Genomic DNA, 19,966 nt, shown 5'->3' with positions numbered 1-19,966 from the left:
ACTTGTTACTTAACTTGTTACCCGTATGGAGCCAGTTTGGGAATCCATGACGGAAGAGGATCGAATGGCTGAGTGGTTACTGATCTGCCAAGTTCTACCATTGACAACTGCGCAGTAAAGCAATCCGCGTGGGTTCAACTCCCACATCGATCAATGTCTCTTTTTTATCCATTTTAAGTAACATGTCTTTAACCTTAGCTAACTAATTCTCTTAACTTTCTTAACTTCTCTGATATTTATAAGCTGCAGGTTAGTCGATATAAACGTCCATTTAGAGATATTTGATAGGCTTACTAGACATAGCAATATTATATAATCAATTTCATCAGTAAAATAGGGGAAGCTATCTCGAAACAGTTATCTCTATAAACTTTAGAATAATTAGTTCTCTGAAACGAGGTAGGTACTTGGTTTTAAACATTGCCGCAATTCCTTTGGTACCTAGTTGACAGTGTCACCACAAATGTTGTTCATCCTGGGTTATAATTGAATCTTAGAGTTTCACGATGTCTCTAACGTTATAGCCACAAAGCTTCTCTCAAGCCATGTACAAAAGCTTATAGACTCCATAGGTATGTACATACTTTAATCTCTCTAAGTGTTGATTTGTTTCCCTTTGTTTATTAAAACCTCCTATTCTCTTCCAACTCACCCTTTTTCCAAGCAAAAATCTCACTACCTACCTCACATTGTCACCATGTGGATCACCGATAAAATCTACAATGCATTGGTCTACATCGGCCTTTTCCGGAAACACGCCAGGATCCTTCTTCTCGGGCTCGACAACGCCGGCAAGTCGACACTATTACTACGACTTAAGCAAGACCGCCTCGGCGCTCTACAGCCAACGATCCACCCCACATCAACCGAACTCGTAATCGGCAACCTCCGCTGCACCACATTCGACCTAGGCGGCCACCAGCAAGCCAGACGGCTCTGGCGGGATTACTTCCCCGAGGTCGGCGGCATTGTGTTCATCGTCGACGCGAAGGACGTCGAGCGTCTCGACGAAGCTAGGGATGAGTTGTTGGGACTCCTTATGGTGGAGGAGTTGAAAGATGTGCCGTTCTTGATTTTGGGGAATAAGATCGATCACCCTGATGCGGTTTCTGAGGATAAGCTCCGTTGGCATCTTTGTGTGGATTCTGTGAAGTTTCGACCTATTGAGTTGTTTATGTGTTCGATTGTTGAGAGGCAGGGTTATGGGAATGGTCTCAGATGGCTTGCGTCGAATATTAAATGAGATGGAAATATGGGGGTCGTATGCATTGTAATGAGGCGCTTGGTGTTTATTCATGGGGGAAATTAAGTGGTTTGGTTATTTTGGTTGAAGGTTTAATGATGTTGATGGATGATTGTTTATTTTCTGTTAGATACAAGATGAGATCACCTTAGAACGATCGACTATAAACATGACCTACTCGCCATAAACATACTACTAGGTACCTGTACCTAGGTATTGAATGACTCTATTTATAATAACCCATATTATGCTTCCAACTCATACACAAACTGCCCTGGGGAATTGGCACGATCATGCACCCACCTGCGAACGTCATTTGGTGCGTATGGGACTTCCAATGAAGGAGAAGTTGGCGCCTTTTCTGTATCGGCTCCTGAGATTCCACTATCAGAGAATACTTCCCGTAGGTTTTTCTTTGAAGACAAGTGCCGAAGGCTATTTGAAGACTTGAGACTATGGAACCGATGGGGTACACGGTGCTCGCCACTATGACGGGGCTGAAATAGCCGTGGACGAGGTTTCGAAACTTCATATTAGAATTAGCTGCGATCCTTTCAAACAAATACTGAGTCTGAAATTAAACTTACCTATTTCCTTGTTGTCTTCTATCACAAGCTCTCGAGGAAAGCCACTAATGGGAAGGTAGGAGTTTGCCGTGTGAGGATAATTTCCTGATTGCAGCGACAGCGAGATGGTTGTAACGGCAAGCTCTTTAGACATTTGTACCTGGATATTTGGCAAGTCGAACCGACCTCGGACATACATGTCTTCGATGCTTTTCTCGCTGATGATGTGCTTGACTTCATCTCCTAGGTAACTCGTATCTTCCTCCACCACGAAGAAAGGCTCGAAGTGTTCTTGAAGGCAATTCCTCAAGAAGCCTCCCAAGGCCTTCATTTCAGCCGACGAGTTGGTAAACCTACAGTGGATTCGCCCTGGTAATCTTAGCCCTTGAAGTCATCTGATTAGACGAAAGGAAAGAAAATACGAACCAATGCATTCATAACCGTGATCTGTAGGTCTCACTGAGTTGGGATCTTTCTCGAAAAAGAACGTGCTGGCGATGAGCCTGTGAGCAACTTCTATAACCTTCGCTTTGTTTTTATTAAGATCTGCAATCGCAGCCTTTTCAATATGATCGAGCTCTTCGACAGCATCTAATCGTGGAACTTTGAAGCGCAGGTCCGGATTGAGGCGGATCAACCGCCGTTTATTCATGCTAGAGATCCTACTATAGTCCGAAGACGAGGTCTCTGCGAAGTAGTTGTCCCAGATTTTGTTGCATTCAAGTAAGTTGTCGAATCGATTTGTGGCTATGCTTAATAGTGAATGGGGTAGTGAGGTCCTTTTGCGAGTCTTCGGTTTTGAATGGGAAGGAAGATCGAATTGTCTTGCCTGACTCGAATGTAGGTAGTGTTCATCCATTTCTAAGGTATTCTTCCCCGTACCGATTGAGAGCAGAATATCTGGAGGGGAATTACAGACGTCTGGCCAAATGAGCTTCCTCTCATGATGAGCAACCCATACCGGGTTGTTGTGGTAGAGAGCGCCGTCGATGTAAGTGTTTCGCGTTTCGTGTTTCTGGAAGGTCTTGAAGAATGGGGGAGCAGCAGATGTAGCACGAGCTCTATTGACATGATGTTAGCGATTTTTACGTTCAGTTCGTTCACCTACTTACGCCTCCCATATTTTGAACTCCTTTTCCGGTTCGGTAAACCTATCAAATCTGTAAGGCAGGTCTATAAGTCTTAGCTGATAGTATCATCATTCTAGTTCATGATTATCTCTTACCGTATTCAGTTGATCCCTGTCGATTGTAGTTTGCGAGGACTACTGCATGCTGTTTCATCTCACTTGTCGTTGTAATGGCTACCTTCGTGATCATCTCGCTTAGATCGTTAGCACCCCCAAACAGAGGCTTCTCCGTGAATGTCTTCCTGAGTAATGCTTCGAACGGTCTTGTTTTATACATGCTTCCGTGATTTAGAACAGCCAGATTTTGGAGTAAGGGGATTCCGATCATCTCTCGGGGCTTGAAGGCTTGGCCGCACAGGTCCTTGAAATTGCGAATGCATTCGTCCACTGTCCAATTGTTCACACCCAGTCCTAAAGCAATGATACCACCAGTACTAAGAACATTTAGCATGCACCTATTAGGTATTTAACGAATTCCAAGTTTCAATCATACCTTGTGCCTACGATTAGGTCGAAAAAGTATTGGATGGGAAGTTTTGGCCCCAGTATCCTTTCAATAGCTTTCAGGGTCTGCAGCTCAACGATACCTCGTATGCCGCCTCTAATATTAATGTTAGACTTCGTAATTTCCAAATAAATCCCATGTAACTCACCCATCTAAACAGAGTACTCGAGTACCGGCAAATGCAGGCTTTACCAAAACAGTCCACACCGATTCCCAGGTCGTGTCCCGTGCGTGCAAAGGACAATTCCGGAGTTCTATCGTGGTTTTTGACACGTTCGTCCCGTATGCCTTAACGCATGGGAGACATAGGACGTGGCCACAAGGCAAGGCATGTTCGGGAAGTTCGCGAAGGCAAGAAAAGCATGCAGTGTGGCTTTTGAAATCCTCGGGGTTTCCTAGAGAACGGTAGAATTCGTTGATCGTCTTTTTATGAACATCAGCCGCAATATGGTGCTCGGAGTACTCTAGTAACTTATAGCTTCGTTCGATGAATTTGAATTGCAACTCTTCCAGTTTGGCTGAAATACGGTCTATCCATTTGGGTGCATATTCGTGGTAGTCGAAGTTGGATTCGTAGCCTCCAGAACCGATGATCTTGCCACTTTCATTCTGGTGCCCTTTGGGGTTATGTCCTGCTTTGACATTACAACATTTTCCGTACTTATAGCTCCTGTAAGTACAGGGAGTGTAGAGGTCTGAGAATTCCTGGAGGGCGAGCTGGCAAAATTCGACATAAGCATCGTTGAGAAGCTGTATCGTAGTCCCTTCATATTGGTTAGTGCTCTGTTGAAAGGGTTCTCAAGGATGCATTTCACTTACCCATTAAGTTCTGGCGGACAGCATCAAGCATAATACAGGATGATATCATAGGAGCCATCATGTCGAATATCTTTTCCGTGTCCCCCTGAAGCGAGTCACAGTTTTGTTTGATTGCAACGGCGAGATTCAAGATATTTCCACCAAAATCCTGTGGGATCGGGTTGTGTTTCAAAGCCTCTTTGATGAAATCAAACGGCGTGTTGAGGTCTCTAGAAAAGTGGTCATAGGCGGCTTGCAGGTATTTTTGGAGCTTTTCTGCTGTTGCCAACATGCGGACTCTTTTCTTCGTGAACAGAGACTCTTGGCATTTCCCCTTAATGACACCAAAAAGCTTTTCTGCCTGTTCATCCATCAACATATACCTACCGCGTGATGGAATTCTGACTACAGTGATTGAAGCGTAGTAGCATTCGAGGAGGTCGCGGGTAGATTTAATCTTCCGGCCAGTATCCTGCCACATACGTGCATGCTCAGAGAAACGGGGTTCGCGGAAGACGGCGCCCTTAATGTCGTTTAGAAACAGGTTGGTAGCGGTCTCTATATCCCATTCTTTCTCGTCGGCGTTCTCAGTTGCATTGAGGACGATTACGGCGTGTGGAAGAGCAGGCTGATTCAGGGACTTATCAATCGATGATGATCCCCACTGTAAGAGCTTTTCCAACACTGTTGATTCGAATGCCCTCGGGTTCCTAAGCACAAACACGACGACATCAGAAAAGGTGTATAGTAACCGAGGGTATAGCTGAGTCACGGCATATTCTCGTTTCTTGGTTTCAGGAGTTACTGCCCAAGTTATGTCTCTTTGAGAACTATGTCGATTCTTCTGCATCTTCTTCTTCGTCTCGATGTGCATAGAATTGGTATTGGTAGGTTGCGCATGGTTACGATTAGAAGAAGGTTGGTATGACGCTCGCATCATTCGAGAAGATCCGTTGCCAGCAGGTGTCTCGGGTTTTGGATCTCCGTTTTCCTTGGCTCGGTGTCCTACAATGGTTCATATTAGTACCGATAGATAATTCAAGGGGGGTGCGAAAGACGTGGCTCTTGATGAATACAATAAATGTACAAAATTACTTACTTAATCCCCTAGGAATAGCTTCTCCTCCATCGAGGCCTTCGCAGTCTGCATACAGCACAGGCCCTTTTGTGTAATAAGAAGATGGATCGGCGTATAAATGAACATCTTAACACCTTTAGTGGCTTTGTAGTACTTGTTGGGCGATACACTCACCTCCCGTAGTAGGAACTCGGTCATTACTGGACGACGTGACAGGGGAAGGAAATCGAGTTCTCTGATCATTAAGTCTCATATCAAGTCGATCGATTAGCATCTTAATCAGTGTACTCTTCCCAGCACCTAGCGACGTTAACAATTAATGACCAATAATCATACAGGATATATAAGTTCTACCTGTCTGTCCGATAAAAGAAACAAGCTGGGGATATCGGTTCCCAAGGTCTTGTGTCTGGCTCTCGCTCATCAGATTCGCAAAGCGACCATGATCTTGGAAGACTGGCTGGTTAGCCGAATCTCGACCAACTCCGAACCAGGTTGTGTCGTCATCGCTTTGAAGTTCTTGTTCGTGGTCATTTTCGTTTTTAGAGGGCTCGAGGATTTGGCGGAGCCGTTGGACGACTTGCGCGTTTGCCTTTTCGTGTGGTCTATTATCGTAACCAACGGCGCCGGGTAAGTGCAGAACCCATTGAGACCAACAGTCGTTACAGAACGAAAGATTATTGCATTGGATGCAAGAATAAGTTTGCTTGCCTGTAGATTTGCAGGTGAAACAAGCGTTGCTTGGTGGCCCTGTATTCATCTTCGTCGTATAATAACATTCGTAGAATATGTCCCATCGGTAGATAGACTCGAGGTTAGAGGAGTAGTAAGTCCAAAGAGGCTATATGAAAATATGTAGACAAGAATCTCTCCTTTTCGAGAAGCTTGTGTATTCTTTACCGACGTAAAGAGCAACAGCCTGCTTCATCGAGTCAAATGAGAACCAATCGATTTCCATGATCGGCGACAGCTGAAAGCTGATTTTATCGTCTAGCATCTTGTGCAGCTAAGGTAACCTTGGAAACCCCGAAACTGACAATAATTCTGCCCGACGTGCCCAATGGCATCCCACATCTTATACTCACAGAAAGAGTAGGTGTGTAGATGTGTGTGAAAGATATCGGTGCAAGAGTTTTTCGTATATTTTAGGAAAAAGAGATTACTCGTCGGTGTGGAGGCAGTGGTCGGTTGATTCTGACGGTTCGAATTGGGGATTAACACATGGCAGGTGGGTGACATCGGATACGTCCGATATGCCTGCATAGTATCGTGAGTCGTCACGTTTCATGACCATCGCTTTCTTAATCAGCAGGATATGTCGGAGGAGAAGGTTCTCACCCCGATCCTCGTACTTAGCCCACCAAGTACTCGGACGTCCGGACGCCACTTAGGGAATGACATTAACTCCGACTTCTTTAACTCCATCGACGACTAACCCCGTCATCCCCGAGGCCACAACCCAAGCTGCCGGGAGCCGGGACAATTCTCCAAATCGGATCGACATGATCGTCAGGCGTTACCGAGATGTCACTTAAGATAGTCCCACTCGGGATAGTGAGACTCGGCCAGATCCCCGTTGCCGTCGGTGGGATCGGACCCCGCATAGGTGCTCGAAGTAATCCGTGAACACTGCGTACAACCTGGAATATCGAGGGTTGTTTACGATGGCGATCCATGCGAAAACTGTGAAATCCAACATATATCGCCTATGATGTCCCTTTTTTCCTCACTGAATTCGCTTCCATCATCGATTGCCCTTTCACTGAATTGACCGATTAGTCCAAACTTCATAAACCCCCTTTATCTTGACTTTTACCCCCAATAAACCTCCTCCTCCATCCCTTCCCGACTCGTCGTCGTCATCATGCCTTCGATCAAGAACCAAAACATCCTCGTCATCGGCGGTTCCTCGGGCATCGGATTCGCCGTAGCCAAGCTCGCCTCCGCCGAAGGCGTCAACGTATCCATCGCCTCATCCAACGCCACCCGCGTCTCCAGCGCCGTAGCCAAGCTCCTCACTTCTACCCCGGGCGCTAGCATCAAGGGGTACACCGTAGACGTATCCAACGACGACGCAGAGTCGCAGCTCGAGAAGCTCTTCACCGACGTCGTTGCCGCGACAGGGCAGGCTCTCGACCACATCGTGTACACCGCGGCATCGCTCGACGTGCGTCCCGTAAGCAGCGTGTCCGCCGAATACCTGCGCAACAGCGTGCAGTTCGGATACGTCGTACCGCTTCTAATCGCCAAGCTATCAGCGCGCTTCGTCAAGCAGCACTACACCTCATCCCTAATCTTCACAAGCGGCCGTCTCGCCGAGCTTCCCATGAAGAACATGACCGTAGCCTCGGGGTGGGCCGCGGCGCTATACGGCGTCACGCGCGGGCTAGCGTTGGACCTGGCTCCCGTGCGCGCGAACCTTGTAAGCCCCGGAGCCACGGACACGGAAATATTCGGGGAGGGCGAGGCGCGCGAGAAGATAGTCGCGTACATGGCGAAGTCGGCGCTGCTAGGCAAGATCGGGTCTCCGGAGGAGGTCGCGGAGGCGTATATCTACTTGATGAAGGACTCGAATAACACGGGTAGCTGTGTGAGCACGAATGGCGGAGTCTTGGTGCAGCCGGCGGAGAATATGAGCTTTGACTAGGTGGCCGACATGCACATTCTTACGTGAGATTATATAGGTATTTGATCGGACTAGGTTCGGATTGTGTTAGCCAAATACTCGAACTTTTCATGGAACCCCCTTTTTCCAAGTTAGCTCCACTTACTCGACGATTTGCAGGGGTCATCTCTTAGCTAGTACCTGCAATTCTTCCAAATGAAAGTTCAATGGAAGAATAAGGGGATCAATTGATCGATTAGGCAAAGAAGGCGAGAGAATTGTGTGTTGCAGTGAGAAGGAAACACCACCAACATACTTGGGTTGGCTGACGATGGCTAGCTTTTAAGCTTCACTTTCCTTTTGACTTTTTTCGGAATTGTCCCTTGATATGGGCGCATTAGGTTCAATGGCACCGGGAAAAATTCGATTTTAAAAAATAAATTAGGAAAAAGAAGGGAAAGATAAAAAATAGTATCGAAGAGGACACTAGAAAAAAGTAAATTGTACCGACGCAGGCCTGATTCGAACAGACGCCCCCGAAGGGATGTGATAATCTATAAGATATTCTAGAAATTCTAGTCACACGCATTAGACCACTCTGCCACTGCGCCTTGATAGTGCGTTGAAAATTTTGTTCGGTAAATGCTTCTATATACTACCAAGATTTCATTGGCTGACCCGATTGGTTATACGTAATAGAGTGGGGAAGGTGTCCCCCTTTTCCCTGCCTGTGACCCTATGCCCCAACTTTGACTTTGTAGAATATCAAACTACGAGACTATTATTCAGTATTCAAAATGGGATGGTATAGGTAGCTTTGATATAACTCCAGGGGAAAACCAATTCCAGGCCAATAATAGATAACTACCTAGGTAATATTGTATACGAGTTCCTCTAGTCTCATAATACCAGCGCAGCGTATGCTTCATACCACCCATTCAACCCCCGGACACTCCATAGGTACCTACTATTACACACACCACCCCCCTCTTACACACATCCACAACCAAAGAGCCTCTCACTCCCACTCCCACTCCCCCTCCCCCTCTCCCCCTCCTCAACTTCTTCACCCCCCTACCCAAACCTCTCCCTAGCAATCCTCCTCAACCCCTCCAGCACCCCTTCCTCCCTAACCCTCCAAACCCTTCTCCGCTCCTCCCTCTCCGCCTCCCTAGCCCTCTCCTCCTCCTCCCTCCTAACCTCTCGCTCCGTCCTCCGTCTCTCCCCCTCCTTCCTCATCCTCTTATATTCCGCAACCCCGTCCCCTCCCCCCATCAGCTCCGCCTCACCTACTTCCCCCCCGGGAGACCGCTCCCGGAACCCGCGCATCTTATCCCCGACCTCGCGCTTCTTCTCCAGCTTCCGCTCCCGCGTCCCCGGTTCCGCGCGAGGCGCGAGCTCCTCGAGTCTTTCCCGCTGCTGTTTCCGGTCGTGCTTGCGTTCGGCCCGGAGATCCGCTATGCGTTGCTGCTGTTCCTCTGCGGCGGTTTCGCGGCGCAGGGAGAGGTCTTGTAGGCTTGGGACGTCGGGGCCGTGTTTTGTGGTTGTGGCGGTAGAGGAGGATTGGGGGAGGGTAGGTCCGTAGGAGTCGGACTCGGACTCGGAGTTGTCGGAGTGGTCTTCGCGTGTGTGACTTGGACTCTGTCCGCACAACGAGGCTGCTGGAGATGGGGACTTGTCGATATTGATACCGCGCTTTTCCTGCTCTGTTGTGGTATGTGTTTGTATAGCAGCGCCGAAACCGTCCTCCCTGGCCGAGTCGAGCGTCTCGGCACGGTACCAACCCTCGGCTAGTTCGCCGCGGTTCCACTTGCCGATGAAGCTCTTCCAGCGACCTCTGATCTCGCGTTCGTCCATCGCTGCGGCATCTTTGTTCTTTTGTACTTCGATGTATTGTGCGAAAAGCGGTTTAAACGCGTCGAGATCGGAGCGGACTAGAGGTCGTGCGCCGAAAGGCAGTTCGTTTGGGGTGTGGCTGGGGTTCTTCGAAGGGTGACGGTGTCGGTGATGATGATGGTGATGGTGGGAGTGGTGATGGTGTCGGGTCGAGGACGTCGAAGGTGAATGTTCAGCAGCGCGATTTGGATGGCTTGGCTCTCTTCTTTCTCTATGTGACGAATTGGTCGATTTGGATTTCAATTGTGATGTGTGGTCGTCTTCGAAATGTCGATGCTGATACCTGTCGCGGCTCCGACGCCTCGTCTCTCGCGCCTCGTCCGGCGACGATACAGATCTCCTTCTCGATCCACGCTCTTCGCGATCATATTCATCACCATCATATTCTCTCCTGAGACGTTTCCCACCTCTTTCGCCCCCATCGTCTCCCCCACGCGTTCGTTTGTACCTCGCATGCTCGTCTCCCAGTCCGCGGTCTCGGGACCCGCTAAGCCCAGGTTTCGTCATTATGCAATGACAGCACGTAGCCGACGTCCTATAGGATAATTCGCCTAGCGAATAGAGCGTAGGATTCGTGTACGTCCGAAGCCGGGACCCTGGTATCGATCTCCTCTAGTGGCTCCAAGAGGCATTTCGTGTGTTTCGGTCGTACAGGTTGACAGGCTAATAGTAAGCTCGGAATGAAGAACGGTACGCGTGCTTAGACGAGGTAGCATAGCATTTGATAGTTGCTTGTCGGGAATTTCTAGCGCCATGTGGCATGTGGGGGCTTCTACCAAGAACGTCAGATCCATCACCATTTTCCTGTATTAATTAGTAATTACATAATAATTGGGTTATCCATCAAGGTCCTCACTTACGCCATGACAGTCAGCAGAATCTCACACGCCGAGAATCCGAAGTAAGACATCCATAAATGTATTTACTCGTCCTTTCCGGTGTACAACTATCACAATTTATCATTACCTATCAACACAACCTCTTCCAACTACCATAGTAGCTATAAAAGATATTTCATCCCATCTAGGTAGGCAACATACACATACATAAGTAATTAAAGCACTTCAGACGAAATAGGACAGGTTTTACTCGCTTTTATTTACAGCTATAATAGCACACTATGTAGTGGAGTCTCTTCTATCTCACCTCAACTCGGTAGAGACACCGAGAAAACTCAAGAGCAAATCCGCTTGGTCAGGTAATTTCAAACGCGTATATAATCGCTAGCTAGGTATCATTTCGTATCTCCTCAATCATCTTTCAAGCAAGTTCCGTTACGTTCCGCTTCATAAAATTTTCGTAGTTAATTCAGAGCCGATTGTGACTCCTCAAACCTCATCATGTTTGCGTTGATCCTCTTTCCCCGATGAAAAGTCCGGAACGAGGATTGAGGCTTGAGTCGAAAACCGATGTAGGATGTAGGCGACCTGCAGCTAGATCCTTCTCATCAGGTTCGACTGGGATTCCCCTCTCGCCGGGGAGGTGCCAGCGATGCCGATTGGAGCCTGATGAGTACAGAAAATCTCCACCTAGCGGGTATGCCCGCAGGCCACTGTCCACCAGCTCATCGAGAATGTGATCAATCATGCTCTATCCCACCCAGCTCATGGCCGTCGCATCTTTGTGCTGATCCATAGCTCGTGTGGAAAATTCTCGAAATAGCTTCCTTGATATCATCTCTCGGAATTGTCTTCCATATATTTCGTCGTTTGTCTTCGTCCATTCATATATCCGCTTAGCTATGTGTTTCAAAGCTCGATTGTCGGGTTTCAGCAATGACCCTCGAAGGTATCCTCCGCTCGCTTCATTCATCTATAGCTCCTAGCAGAGGTGTTATATATTCGGACGCCGAGTTCTACCTCTATCAATTCGGCGTCTTATCATGAAGTCCACCAATGCCATGTCCGGTCATCTTATGATCCAAAGGGTCACGGTGAATCATGCAGTTGACGCAGGCACAATCATCTCCACAGCCACATATTCCACTACCATAGTCGACAAATAGAAATTCGCTAGGCGATAGATTGAGTTCGTTCGCACCTGGCGATTCGGTCTCGGCTGGACTATGCGTAGGTGGTGGTGATGCTTCACCTACCAACGGCGGATCGGCAATCGGCGTCGGCGTATCAAGGCTACCATTACTCAAGCTCTCCTGCAAAGCCATCGCTTCTCGAACGTATTGTATACTGACTTGGTTATATGGGTGAGAGGCACAACCAAGACATTCGCATCCAGGACCGCAATCGCACACATGATTCGTGTAACTGGGGCCACCTTCATTTGATCCCGCTTGAGGCATAAAATTTGCCATCAACTGTTCCCACTGCGCCTGCTGAAGAGGTAATTGTGGTGTTCCGAACGACAGGTTGTCCGAAAACAGCCCCGCTTGCGCATAATTATTAACAGTGTATAGCTGCTGGTTCACGGTAACCTGAGTAGGAACTTGTTCCATCATTGATCCGTTGCGGATGGTGACCTGAGGCGCATATCCCATCATATTCGGCGATTCTCTAGGGCCGCTCTGGAGATGGCCTTGGAATTGCATCCGGTTTGGCACTTGCTGGGGTTGTTGCATTCGCTGGGAACAGCAACTTCCGGGCGGCTCTAAAGATAACTCCTGAGAAGGCTCTCCATTACTAGAAGTCGGCGTATGATAAGGAGAATCCGATGTACCAGGTGTGAGTGTACCTGAACTCACGGTGGAATGGTCCGATATGCCATTTCCAGAAGAAAGGTTTGGTGCTATATCCGCGAGACCACCATTGATGTGAAGAATCGAGGAATCCATCGTTCCCTCAAGACGCGAGGTCATCGATGGATATGTTGAATATGGATTGGCTCCGTTTTGCAAAGGCGAAACGAAACTTCCCCAGTTTGATGAAGTTACTCCATTCGCGCTTTGCGCCAAATATTCATTCGCACCATTCTGCAGGTTTAGATTATTCGAGTCCATGCGTTGTAATGCTACAGAAGCATCTAAAGACTGCTTCCTATTCGGTTTCGTTGCCGGCTTCTGCACGCGAAAGGATGCCTGTTTCGTAGGCGATAACGGCGCATTCTCCGATGGTTCGGCCTTTACCAGCGTCGGCGTGCCATTTGGTTTGACACCCTGTGAGCCTCCACAGCGACAGGCTACTCCTTTTGGAATGGCAGCCGTCACGTTGCGACATTGACAGTCTTTTCCCGGTGGATGGGGACACGTACTAAGAGGTCGGCCAGGTTTACGAACGGGCACTAACATACGGTCTCCTCCATGAGTGCACTTTGTCGAACGATGACCTCGTATGCAGGGCTGGCTAAAAGATGAGATAATAGGTTAGCAACAGAGCAACTTCAATCCGATCGCCTTCCCAGATCATCGGATACCCATGTCGGTTACACGAGCCACCGGCATCGAATAGAGATGGTTTGCCAGAAGAAGCGCGTCAAAATTAGCGCGACAACCTGCAGCCTTCCGAGACCATCCAGGAAGCACTTGCGCAAATAACAGGCGACAATAGAGAAAAATTTTAACGTACCAGGCCATTTTTTGTCCATTGACGATAGGCATTTTGAACGAAGTCGCGGGCAGATGCCAACGCGACGATAATTCAGGTCGCACCTAGGCAATGGGACAGAACACCGTTGACCATGTGAGGATCGTAGACACGGTCTCCGCGACTGTTAGATCAAACTCTGCCTTGGAGATCAACTGCCGAAATCCCAGTCGGTTCCAACTAGCACGGTGATCTCGGTGATTCCTCTCATATGCGTCGATACGCACGAGTGGTAAATGCGCTTTAGATGTGCCGTACTCCGAAAAAGGTTTGATGGATACTTCGCTATGAGATGAAAGTGGCTGCCTTCGTACAACTCGAGCCTTGAGAATGACCTCAAGTCTACCTAAAAGCGGAAACTCAGGGTCCCACAAGAGCCTTGGATAACCTATACGTACCAGAAGCTTGGGTTACTATAGGGGGTTGACGGGTAAGTAAGTAAGGAGTCTATATAACGGGGCTTCTAATGATGATGTATCCTTGGGAAGTCTGGAGGGAAACCCGAATGAAGTTTAATCTACCCGGTTAATGGTCGCAATTCAATGTGGTCCGAGTGAGATGGAGGTGAATTGGAGCGAGGTGAAGGCGGAGTACCCAGTAAGAAGGGCTAAGGAATTCGACGGCGCAGAGTAACGGTACTCTGCTCAAAACGTGCGCCTTTGGGGTCGGCGGTTCGGGAGACGTTGTAGTCAGGGTTATGGTATGTAGGCGTCAAAACGCCAAAAACGTCGACGCAGTCGAATGGTAAGTGGATGTAATGCAAGTTACGTCCGATTCCTTCAGGATGAGTCCGCCACCGAAAGCCCGGATCAGTTTGGACAATATGTTTGTCTGTTGTAATGATCGATAAGGAAGAATGATTGTCCAGGGAGGAGAGGGGGTAGGGTGAGTGAGTGTTCCTCGTCCGATTTTCCACATGTAACGTCTCCAACCAACAACGTTAGTAGGCGTACGAAACAGGTAAGCCCTTTTCTTGAATCGAGGCTGATGACAGGACGGATAGAATACAAAGAATGTGTACTCCGGGGAAGCCTCGGTCTTGCGGTCTAGACGGGCGGTAAGAAGGGGGATTCCAACCAAGGAACCGGTATTTTTTAAGACGTTAGTATGTCTAGAGAACGTCTTGTGTCTATATAGTGCGTTGAAATCAGAGATGGTGATTGTAATGAAGGGGATTTCCTATATATTTCCGGCAAGTAGAAGTCAATGGTTGGTAGTTAATAGTTGATAGTTCCTAGTTGATGTGACTTGTTAGATTTCCCAGTCCTCCAGGAACTTGGAAACTTGCTGTAGGTTTTTTGGGTTTCTCCAGTTCGTTCGTTGCACCGAGTGACAATAACCCGTTTCTTCCAATGAAGAAAGTTCAGGTCCCACCACAATAAGATTTCAAACCAGAGACATCTGGTGGTCTAAACTCCCAGGAAAAGGGTCAAAGGGTTTTGGTATGCTCTCCTAGCAGAAGTGAAAGATGATTGGGATGGTGAGTGTCGTGTTGTCTGTGGGGGTTTCCCAAAACGAGCAAGTTTTGATTGGCTGATTCTGCTCGAATGGTGCTGACTTCAAGTTAGATCCTTCACTTCCCCTACCAAAAAGACAGGGGGGTTGGCCAGGCTAAGTACTAATGTACCCTCTAGGGCATGTAGGGTAGGAAATAATAGGGTATGGTATTGTACTATGTAGATAAACACTAGGTAGGGTAAGGTGCTGTAGGCAAGGAAGACCAGCTACCAATAGGTAGGTACTTGCAGAACGCGCTAAACGGGGAGAGAACGGGAACGTAAAGGGTCCTGCAGAAAGATGCGTATCATTTACGTCCAATGACCACTAAATTCAATTTATGAACTTTTGATGGAGGGGCTGAAGAGGGGCAATGCCGCAAAAGTCGTGAACTCCAGGCTTGGACTCGATAAAAAAAACGTGGGGCTGCTGCTACGTAACGCTACCGAGCTTCTCCAGATCGCAATCCAGCAGTAGGGCTCAGCTGTGCTTTTAAATGCCTGGCCGTACAAATTCTAAATATCTTTTATATAATTTCGCAACATGCGATTGCCTTGAATTAAAGTCCTAACCTTGAAAATATACGTCATCTGGACTAGCATCTAAATTTTCGGATCAGGCAGTTGACATGTCGTTTTGGCCACAGCTTAGACCAGGTGGCTGTTGAAACATGTTATGATTTATGATAAAACTTTCAATGACGACAAGCTTAAAAAGAAAGGGCAAAGGGATCTACCCATTCTATTACCTATTGTACCCAAGCGTAGCGTAGCTTATCCCATTTAGGTAATGGTTTCTTAGCGTATGGCAAGACTTGGCATACCTAGATGTTTGTACCTTTCGAAGTAATACATAGATCTGGTCCGAGTTGCAACCCCCAGGCAGGATAAAAATAAATAGGGCTGTCTAGGTAGATCATACAGATGTCTATTTACACTGACTTAAGCCTTCTTACAGTTCAGAAGTAGGCAAATCCAGGGGTCCGTTACTACGCTCCACGTGTATTCCGCAATTTTAGCAGATCATACATCTCTAAGCCGATGTCATCATATTGTCCAATGTCCCTAAGTACCTAAGTAAGTACCTTGGTATTCTAGAACCCTAGGAAACATCAAAGACTCCGGGAAGCTACACACATTGCGGGGGCCTGCTTATAAGGTACCTATGCGCCTATTATTTTGATGTTTCTACCTTTTAACAATCTGATGATACTAGAGTAATGACTAACTCGCTCATATATGCTATCATATGATTTGTGATGACAACTTAATCATAAACTGTTAAGTCTATTCCCCAAGATGATCGTTGTTGCTTCCATGATATCTTGAGCAGATATATTGAATTTTAACAGTCTGAATAGGTAATGTGTAGGGAAGTTGAAGTTAACGCATGCCTGCCTTCTAAAACACAGCAACTTTACCTAGATAACCACAACAGCTGTACTCAAGTCTTAGCGTACTTGCCTTAGGAAGACTCTGATATATTGATCTCCAAAGTATATGCTGACAAACCTCCGGGGTAGTAGGATTAAAGTTTCGCTAATTAGAGTTTCGGATTGAACCTTGGCGGGAGTGACTTCACTGCAAGTTTGTTGGGTGTAGTCGTTTTTGTTTACAGGTAGTTAAGTACTTCAATATCTATAATGCAATAGATCCTATGACCTGTGAATCAAATAAACGAGTTATCAACAATATCCTCAGTTTCTCAATGATAACGATACATTCAAGTTCAACATTTACCATATAATTACCGGTTCTTTTCTCATTAAAATAAACTTCTATTGTAAATTACCAGAGTTTCAGTGTAATTGAAGGAGGACACAACTATACTTCGAGGATACTAATGATGAAATTGCATGTAGGAGCCTCACATCCGCGAAAAAAGGTACCATTCAAGTAGAACAGGTTATATCCAATATTCATAGACCGTAGTGAGATAGAAGAGTATGGATATCAGTAGATCAGTAGAGTGGTAGATGCCGACTTAAAATTTCGTATGCGATTCTTTTCATGTCTATCCATACGGCCACATACCGTAGACATATCCCATGTTTGAAGCTGGTATTTATTATGCGACTGTCCTCCTGGTCAGGATCAACGACTAGTAATTGGCAGGTATAACCCCTTTTCTTGGTAAGTTCTGTTTATTTGATCATGTTCTCAACATAGCTCGTATAGGATCCTTCCACCACTAAGACTCATGCTAAGACGACAAGTTTCTTCGTTAACCGAGATCAACCTCATCTCTTATACCATCACGACCCGTTATCAGAGTTATCGGAGTCAGCGAACATATCCACAGCCCTCATACGCCTCCTCGGTTGTTGGGCAGCCGCTTGCTCCTTAGATGAGCTACTTATTTCGGGGTTTCTAGTATCTTCGCCGCCCTGCTGCCTCTCATTTCCTTCGGTGTGAGCCTCCAATGATTTACCAGTAGATTTATCTTGTTCCACGTCTCCTACGTCTGTCTCGTTCATAGGCTCACCATCTTCGCTGTCATCCATTGGGACTCCGTCAATATCGGTATCGAGATCCTCCTCGTCCATAGACATGTATTCATCCATCGGTTCTCCATCTTCGTCATCGGCCTCTCCTCTCATCTCATCATTCTTTCGGGTGTCCATGCTTGCAGATAGTGGTACGAACCCTCTGCCTTCGCTCTGGATAGTACCCGAGCCACCAGTCTCCAAAGTCTTCCACTTATTCTTCTTAGCAACTTCGTCAACCTGTTCCTCTTTCTTCGCACTAGGTGGATTCTCGAACGTCTCGTTGAAGAGCTGCTGGCTCTCGTGTGGAAATGCGCACCATCCCTCCCATAAACTCAGTACGAGTTTAACGCTACGCTTCCATTTCTCTGCCCTGAGGCGACCCCAATTGAGGCGCTCTGACATAAGACCCAAGTTCTCAAAAACTTTGCCATCTTTGAGGGACGCGTCGAAAAGTTGACGAAACCGCCAGGCATGTCGGACGCCGCTTGCCGCAGCGGCTGAGAGGATGTCGCTTACAATGTATATACCGATGAGGCTTGCAGCGCTCGTGTCCTGGACGTCGCCGGGCTTCGTGCCCGCATCTTCGGGGAAAGGCGTCGAGTTGAGCGACTCGCCGTGGTCTTCAGAATCCTTACTGGCTTTGTTGTATTCGGGGTTTGCTGATGTCAACGAGAATGGCTTGACTACATTAGCCACAATCATATCCACTATCTCATCCGCCCCTCTACTCGCATGAGTGATTGCAAAAGTAGTCACCCTAGCAACATCACCCTTCCGGATCTTCGTTAATGTCGTTGGGAGGCGAGCCAGCAGGTGCGTGAGTCTCGCTTTGTCGAGTGGATTCAAGTATGTACTTTCCTCATTGTCATCCTTGTCTGCTGGTCTTTGCCCTTCGTCTTCGTAATCCTCCTCGTCAGACGAATTATACTCCGGGTCGGATACAAATTCGTCGATGGCGGTAGCATACTCGTATGATAAGTCCTTCTTGGGTATCCTCCACGCATGGCTGCCTTCGAAGAGCGGTATGTATTTTTTCCTATGCTCTGCGTTCGCTTCTGCGCCCGTGATAACCTGCCATAGCCTCCACCGATACCAAACCCCACCTTCGCTACGCGCATCCCAGAGCCAGGCCCATTTCTCTTCTCTTTGTACATCAGGTCGTGACATCAACAGAGCTTCGAACTCTGGGCCATGTGCTAGTACAGATTCGACGACTTTGTGGATAAGCTGAAGTTGCTTAATATCTCTTGGAGCTTGGACCGGAACATGTAAGAGGACTCGATTTATTGGGCCGCCACTTGATTCATAGGATGTCGGTGGAGCAAATCCGCGTTGGAATCCACCTGGGTGGTGAGGATTGTTACCATTAGGCTGAGGGACTGGCTTTGCGCCAAAAGGTTGGGAAGTGGTCGAGGAGGTGAAGCTTGAGGTGACCGCAGTAGAAGTTACCGCGGATGATAGATGTCGGTGTAGTGATAGGTAGAAGCCGTAGCCTAAGTATCGGTTTTGTAGAGAGCTGACCGCAGCATCGATATCAGTTGCGGGCGTTTCTTTGGACAAAGTGACAATTGCTCCTATAGATTTCCTTTCTGTAGTCCCCGAGGCACTGACTGGTAGGATCTTGACATTTTCTATGGTTAGACTTGACGGCATTAGAGCTTTGATAACTGCAGGCGATGTTCCTGGCGGGAGGTTAGAAAGACGGAGTGTCGGTTTCGCAATAGCCTTCTGCTCAGCTAAGTCTCTAGATCTTGTGTCGGCTTCGTCGTCGCTCGTATCGAATACTTTCGAAATACCCTTCGACTTCGGCGCGCGACCACCATCGCTAATATCATCATCGTGGAATCCTAACCGACCTCTTGAATCATCTATACCCCTTCTGTTGAACCCTTGTTGATTTGTATTTGTCTCAAACCTCCTCTTATTAACAAAGGGCGTCGGCGCGGGACCCAAAGATCCAGGACCACTCTTCAGCGCAGGCGGGGCACCAAGCCCAGCACCGAAATGTCTCTTCGGCGGCGGTACTCTACCTCCTTCTCGACCGAAATAGCTACCCTGTTGGCGAGCACCGAATGCGTTCTGTTGATCCGTAGTAGTACCCGCCTCGTCATCGTCGTCGTCGTGATCGAAACTCTTCACAAAGCTCTCGTATACGGCGGCTGTTTCGGCAGCTTCCCTCTTCCGTTTAGCTTCGGCATCGGCCTTCTGTTTCTCGAACGCGGATTGCTTCGACGGTTTCTGTAGCTTCGCCTCGAGGTCGGGGAAGTCGGTAAGTTTCTTCCCGGAAGACATAATGGAAAGGAAGAAAAGAGAAAAGAAGAGGCCACTTTAGGGCTACGTGGGATGTCGCATTCTATAAGTACCGTTTTTCTCTCGCGTCGTTTACTAGAGTAGTAAGAGTAGAAGCTGAGAACGTTTTGAGAAGGTTATGAGAAGAATGACTTGTGTCTTATTACTTTGTTCGGTAATTCAGGCGCGTTCAAACACAGGGAGATTGGTGAGATTGGTCAGATTGATCAGATCCGTTCACTCTTAGTTACCTAAAGCTAAAATACCGTGTCTGTGTACAGTGTTCAAATGTGGAGTACACTGTCCCTATCGCTATCGCATATCACATCTGCCCAT

At 47.5% G+C, this 19,966-nt stretch overlaps 6 protein-coding genes and 1 non-coding gene across 7 annotated transcripts; 2 read left to right on the top strand and 5 right to left on the bottom strand.

Moving 5' to 3' along the window:
• Positions 1 to 697: 697 nt before the first annotated feature.
• Positions 698 to 1,243, top strand: GGS22DRAFT_185616 (ADP-ribosylation factor family protein; the record flags this gene model as incomplete). The annotated part of the gene is made up of 1 exon (XM_047964344.1): positions 698 to 1,243. The coding sequence occupies one exon, from the start codon at positions 698 to 700 to the stop codon at positions 1,241 to 1,243; it is 546 nt and encodes a 181-aa protein (XP_047822071.1).
• A 91-nt stretch (positions 1,244 to 1,334) lies between these two features.
• Positions 1,335 to 6,194, bottom strand: GGS22DRAFT_95044 (uncharacterized protein). Its single transcript, XM_047968505.1, has 11 exons — positions 5,674 to 6,194; positions 5,494 to 5,619; positions 5,341 to 5,445; positions 4,263 to 5,246; positions 3,592 to 4,207; positions 3,432 to 3,539; positions 3,035 to 3,372; positions 2,922 to 2,982; positions 2,236 to 2,870; positions 1,831 to 2,178; positions 1,335 to 1,769 (listed from the first exon to the last, which is right to left on the bottom strand). The coding sequence occupies exons 1-11, from the start codon at positions 6,077 to 6,079 to the stop codon at positions 1,489 to 1,491; spliced, it is 4,008 nt and encodes a 1,335-aa protein (XP_047822070.1). The 5' UTR covers positions 6,080 to 6,194; the 3' UTR covers positions 1,335 to 1,488.
• A 688-nt stretch (positions 6,195 to 6,882) lies between these two features.
• GGS22DRAFT_95042 (putative short chain dehydrogenase/ reductase) lies at positions 6,883 to 8,112 on the top strand. The gene has a single exon (XM_047968504.1). It carries the CDS (start codon positions 7,184 to 7,186, stop codon positions 7,964 to 7,966), a length of 783 nt encoding a protein of 260 aa, XP_047822069.1. The 5' UTR covers positions 6,883 to 7,183; the 3' UTR covers positions 7,967 to 8,112.
• A 319-nt stretch (positions 8,113 to 8,431) lies between these two features.
• GGS22DRAFT_t25 lies at positions 8,432 to 8,535 on the bottom strand. Its single transcript has one exon. It is a non-coding gene; the product is annotated as a tRNA-Ser (tRNA).
• A 463-nt stretch (positions 8,536 to 8,998) lies between these two features.
• Positions 8,999 to 10,607, bottom strand: GGS22DRAFT_198051 (uncharacterized protein; the record flags this gene model as incomplete). The annotated part of the gene is made up of 1 exon (XM_047966078.1): positions 8,999 to 10,607. Exon 1 carries the CDS (start codon positions 10,325 to 10,327, stop codon positions 8,999 to 9,001), a length of 1,329 nt encoding a protein of 442 aa, XP_047822068.1. The 5' UTR covers positions 10,328 to 10,607.
• Positions 10,608 to 11,545: 938 nt separating this feature from the next.
• On the bottom strand, positions 11,546 to 13,718 carry GGS22DRAFT_95026 (uncharacterized protein). The gene is made up of 2 exons (XM_047968503.1): positions 13,339 to 13,718; positions 11,546 to 13,116 (listed from the first exon to the last, which is right to left on the bottom strand). Exons 1-2 carry the CDS (start codon positions 13,368 to 13,370, stop codon positions 11,685 to 11,687), a joined length of 1,464 nt encoding a protein of 487 aa, XP_047822067.1. The 5' UTR covers positions 13,371 to 13,718; the 3' UTR covers positions 11,546 to 11,684.
• A 3,271-nt stretch (positions 13,719 to 16,989) lies between these two features.
• GGS22DRAFT_155381 (uncharacterized protein) lies at positions 16,990 to 19,815 on the bottom strand. The gene has a single exon (XM_047960204.1). It carries the CDS (start codon positions 19,631 to 19,633, stop codon positions 17,108 to 17,110), a length of 2,526 nt encoding a protein of 841 aa, XP_047822066.1. The 5' UTR covers positions 19,634 to 19,815; the 3' UTR covers positions 16,990 to 17,107.
• Between the last annotated feature and the right edge of the window lie 151 nt (positions 19,816 to 19,966).

Source organism: Annulohypoxylon maeteangense, assembly GCF_022496945.1.
Source record: "Annulohypoxylon maeteangense strain CBS 123835 unplaced genomic scaffold GGS22scaffold_3, whole genome shotgun sequence".
NCBI classification, from domain to species: domain Eukaryota; kingdom Fungi; phylum Ascomycota; class Sordariomycetes; order Xylariales; family Hypoxylaceae; genus Annulohypoxylon; species Annulohypoxylon maeteangense.
Note: the sequence above shows the minus strand (reverse complement) of the source record. Positions and strands in the feature narration are given on the sequence as shown.

Excerpts from the sequence above, each read along its gene's own strand:
- GGS22DRAFT_95044 (XM_047968505.1), bottom strand. The coding sequence starts at position 6,079 with ATGAATACAGGGCCACCAAGCAACGCTTGTTTCACCTGCAAATCTACA. Across the intron at positions 3,540-3,591 it reads CGAGTACTCTGTTTAGATGG|AGGCGGCATACGAGGTATCG; the intron begins GTGAGTTACATG and ends CATTAATATTAG. Across the intron at positions 2,983-3,034 it reads ACAGGGATCAACTGAATACG|ACCTGCCTTACAGATTTGAT; the intron begins GTAAGAGATAAT and ends TAAGACTTATAG.
- GGS22DRAFT_95042 (XM_047968504.1), top strand. The coding sequence starts at position 7,184 with ATGCCTTCGATCAAGAACCAAAACATCCTCGTCATCGGCGGTTCCTCG.
- GGS22DRAFT_95026 (XM_047968503.1), bottom strand. The coding sequence starts at position 13,370 with ATGCCTATCGTCAATGGACAAAAAATGGCCTG. Across the intron at positions 13,117-13,338 it reads AATGGACAAAAAATGGCCTG|CCAGCCCTGCATACGAGGTC; the intron begins GTACGTTAAAAT and ends CTCATCTTTTAG.
- GGS22DRAFT_155381 (XM_047960204.1), bottom strand. The coding sequence starts at position 19,633 with ATGTCTTCCGGGAAGAAACTTACCGACTTCCCCGACCTCGAGGCGAAG.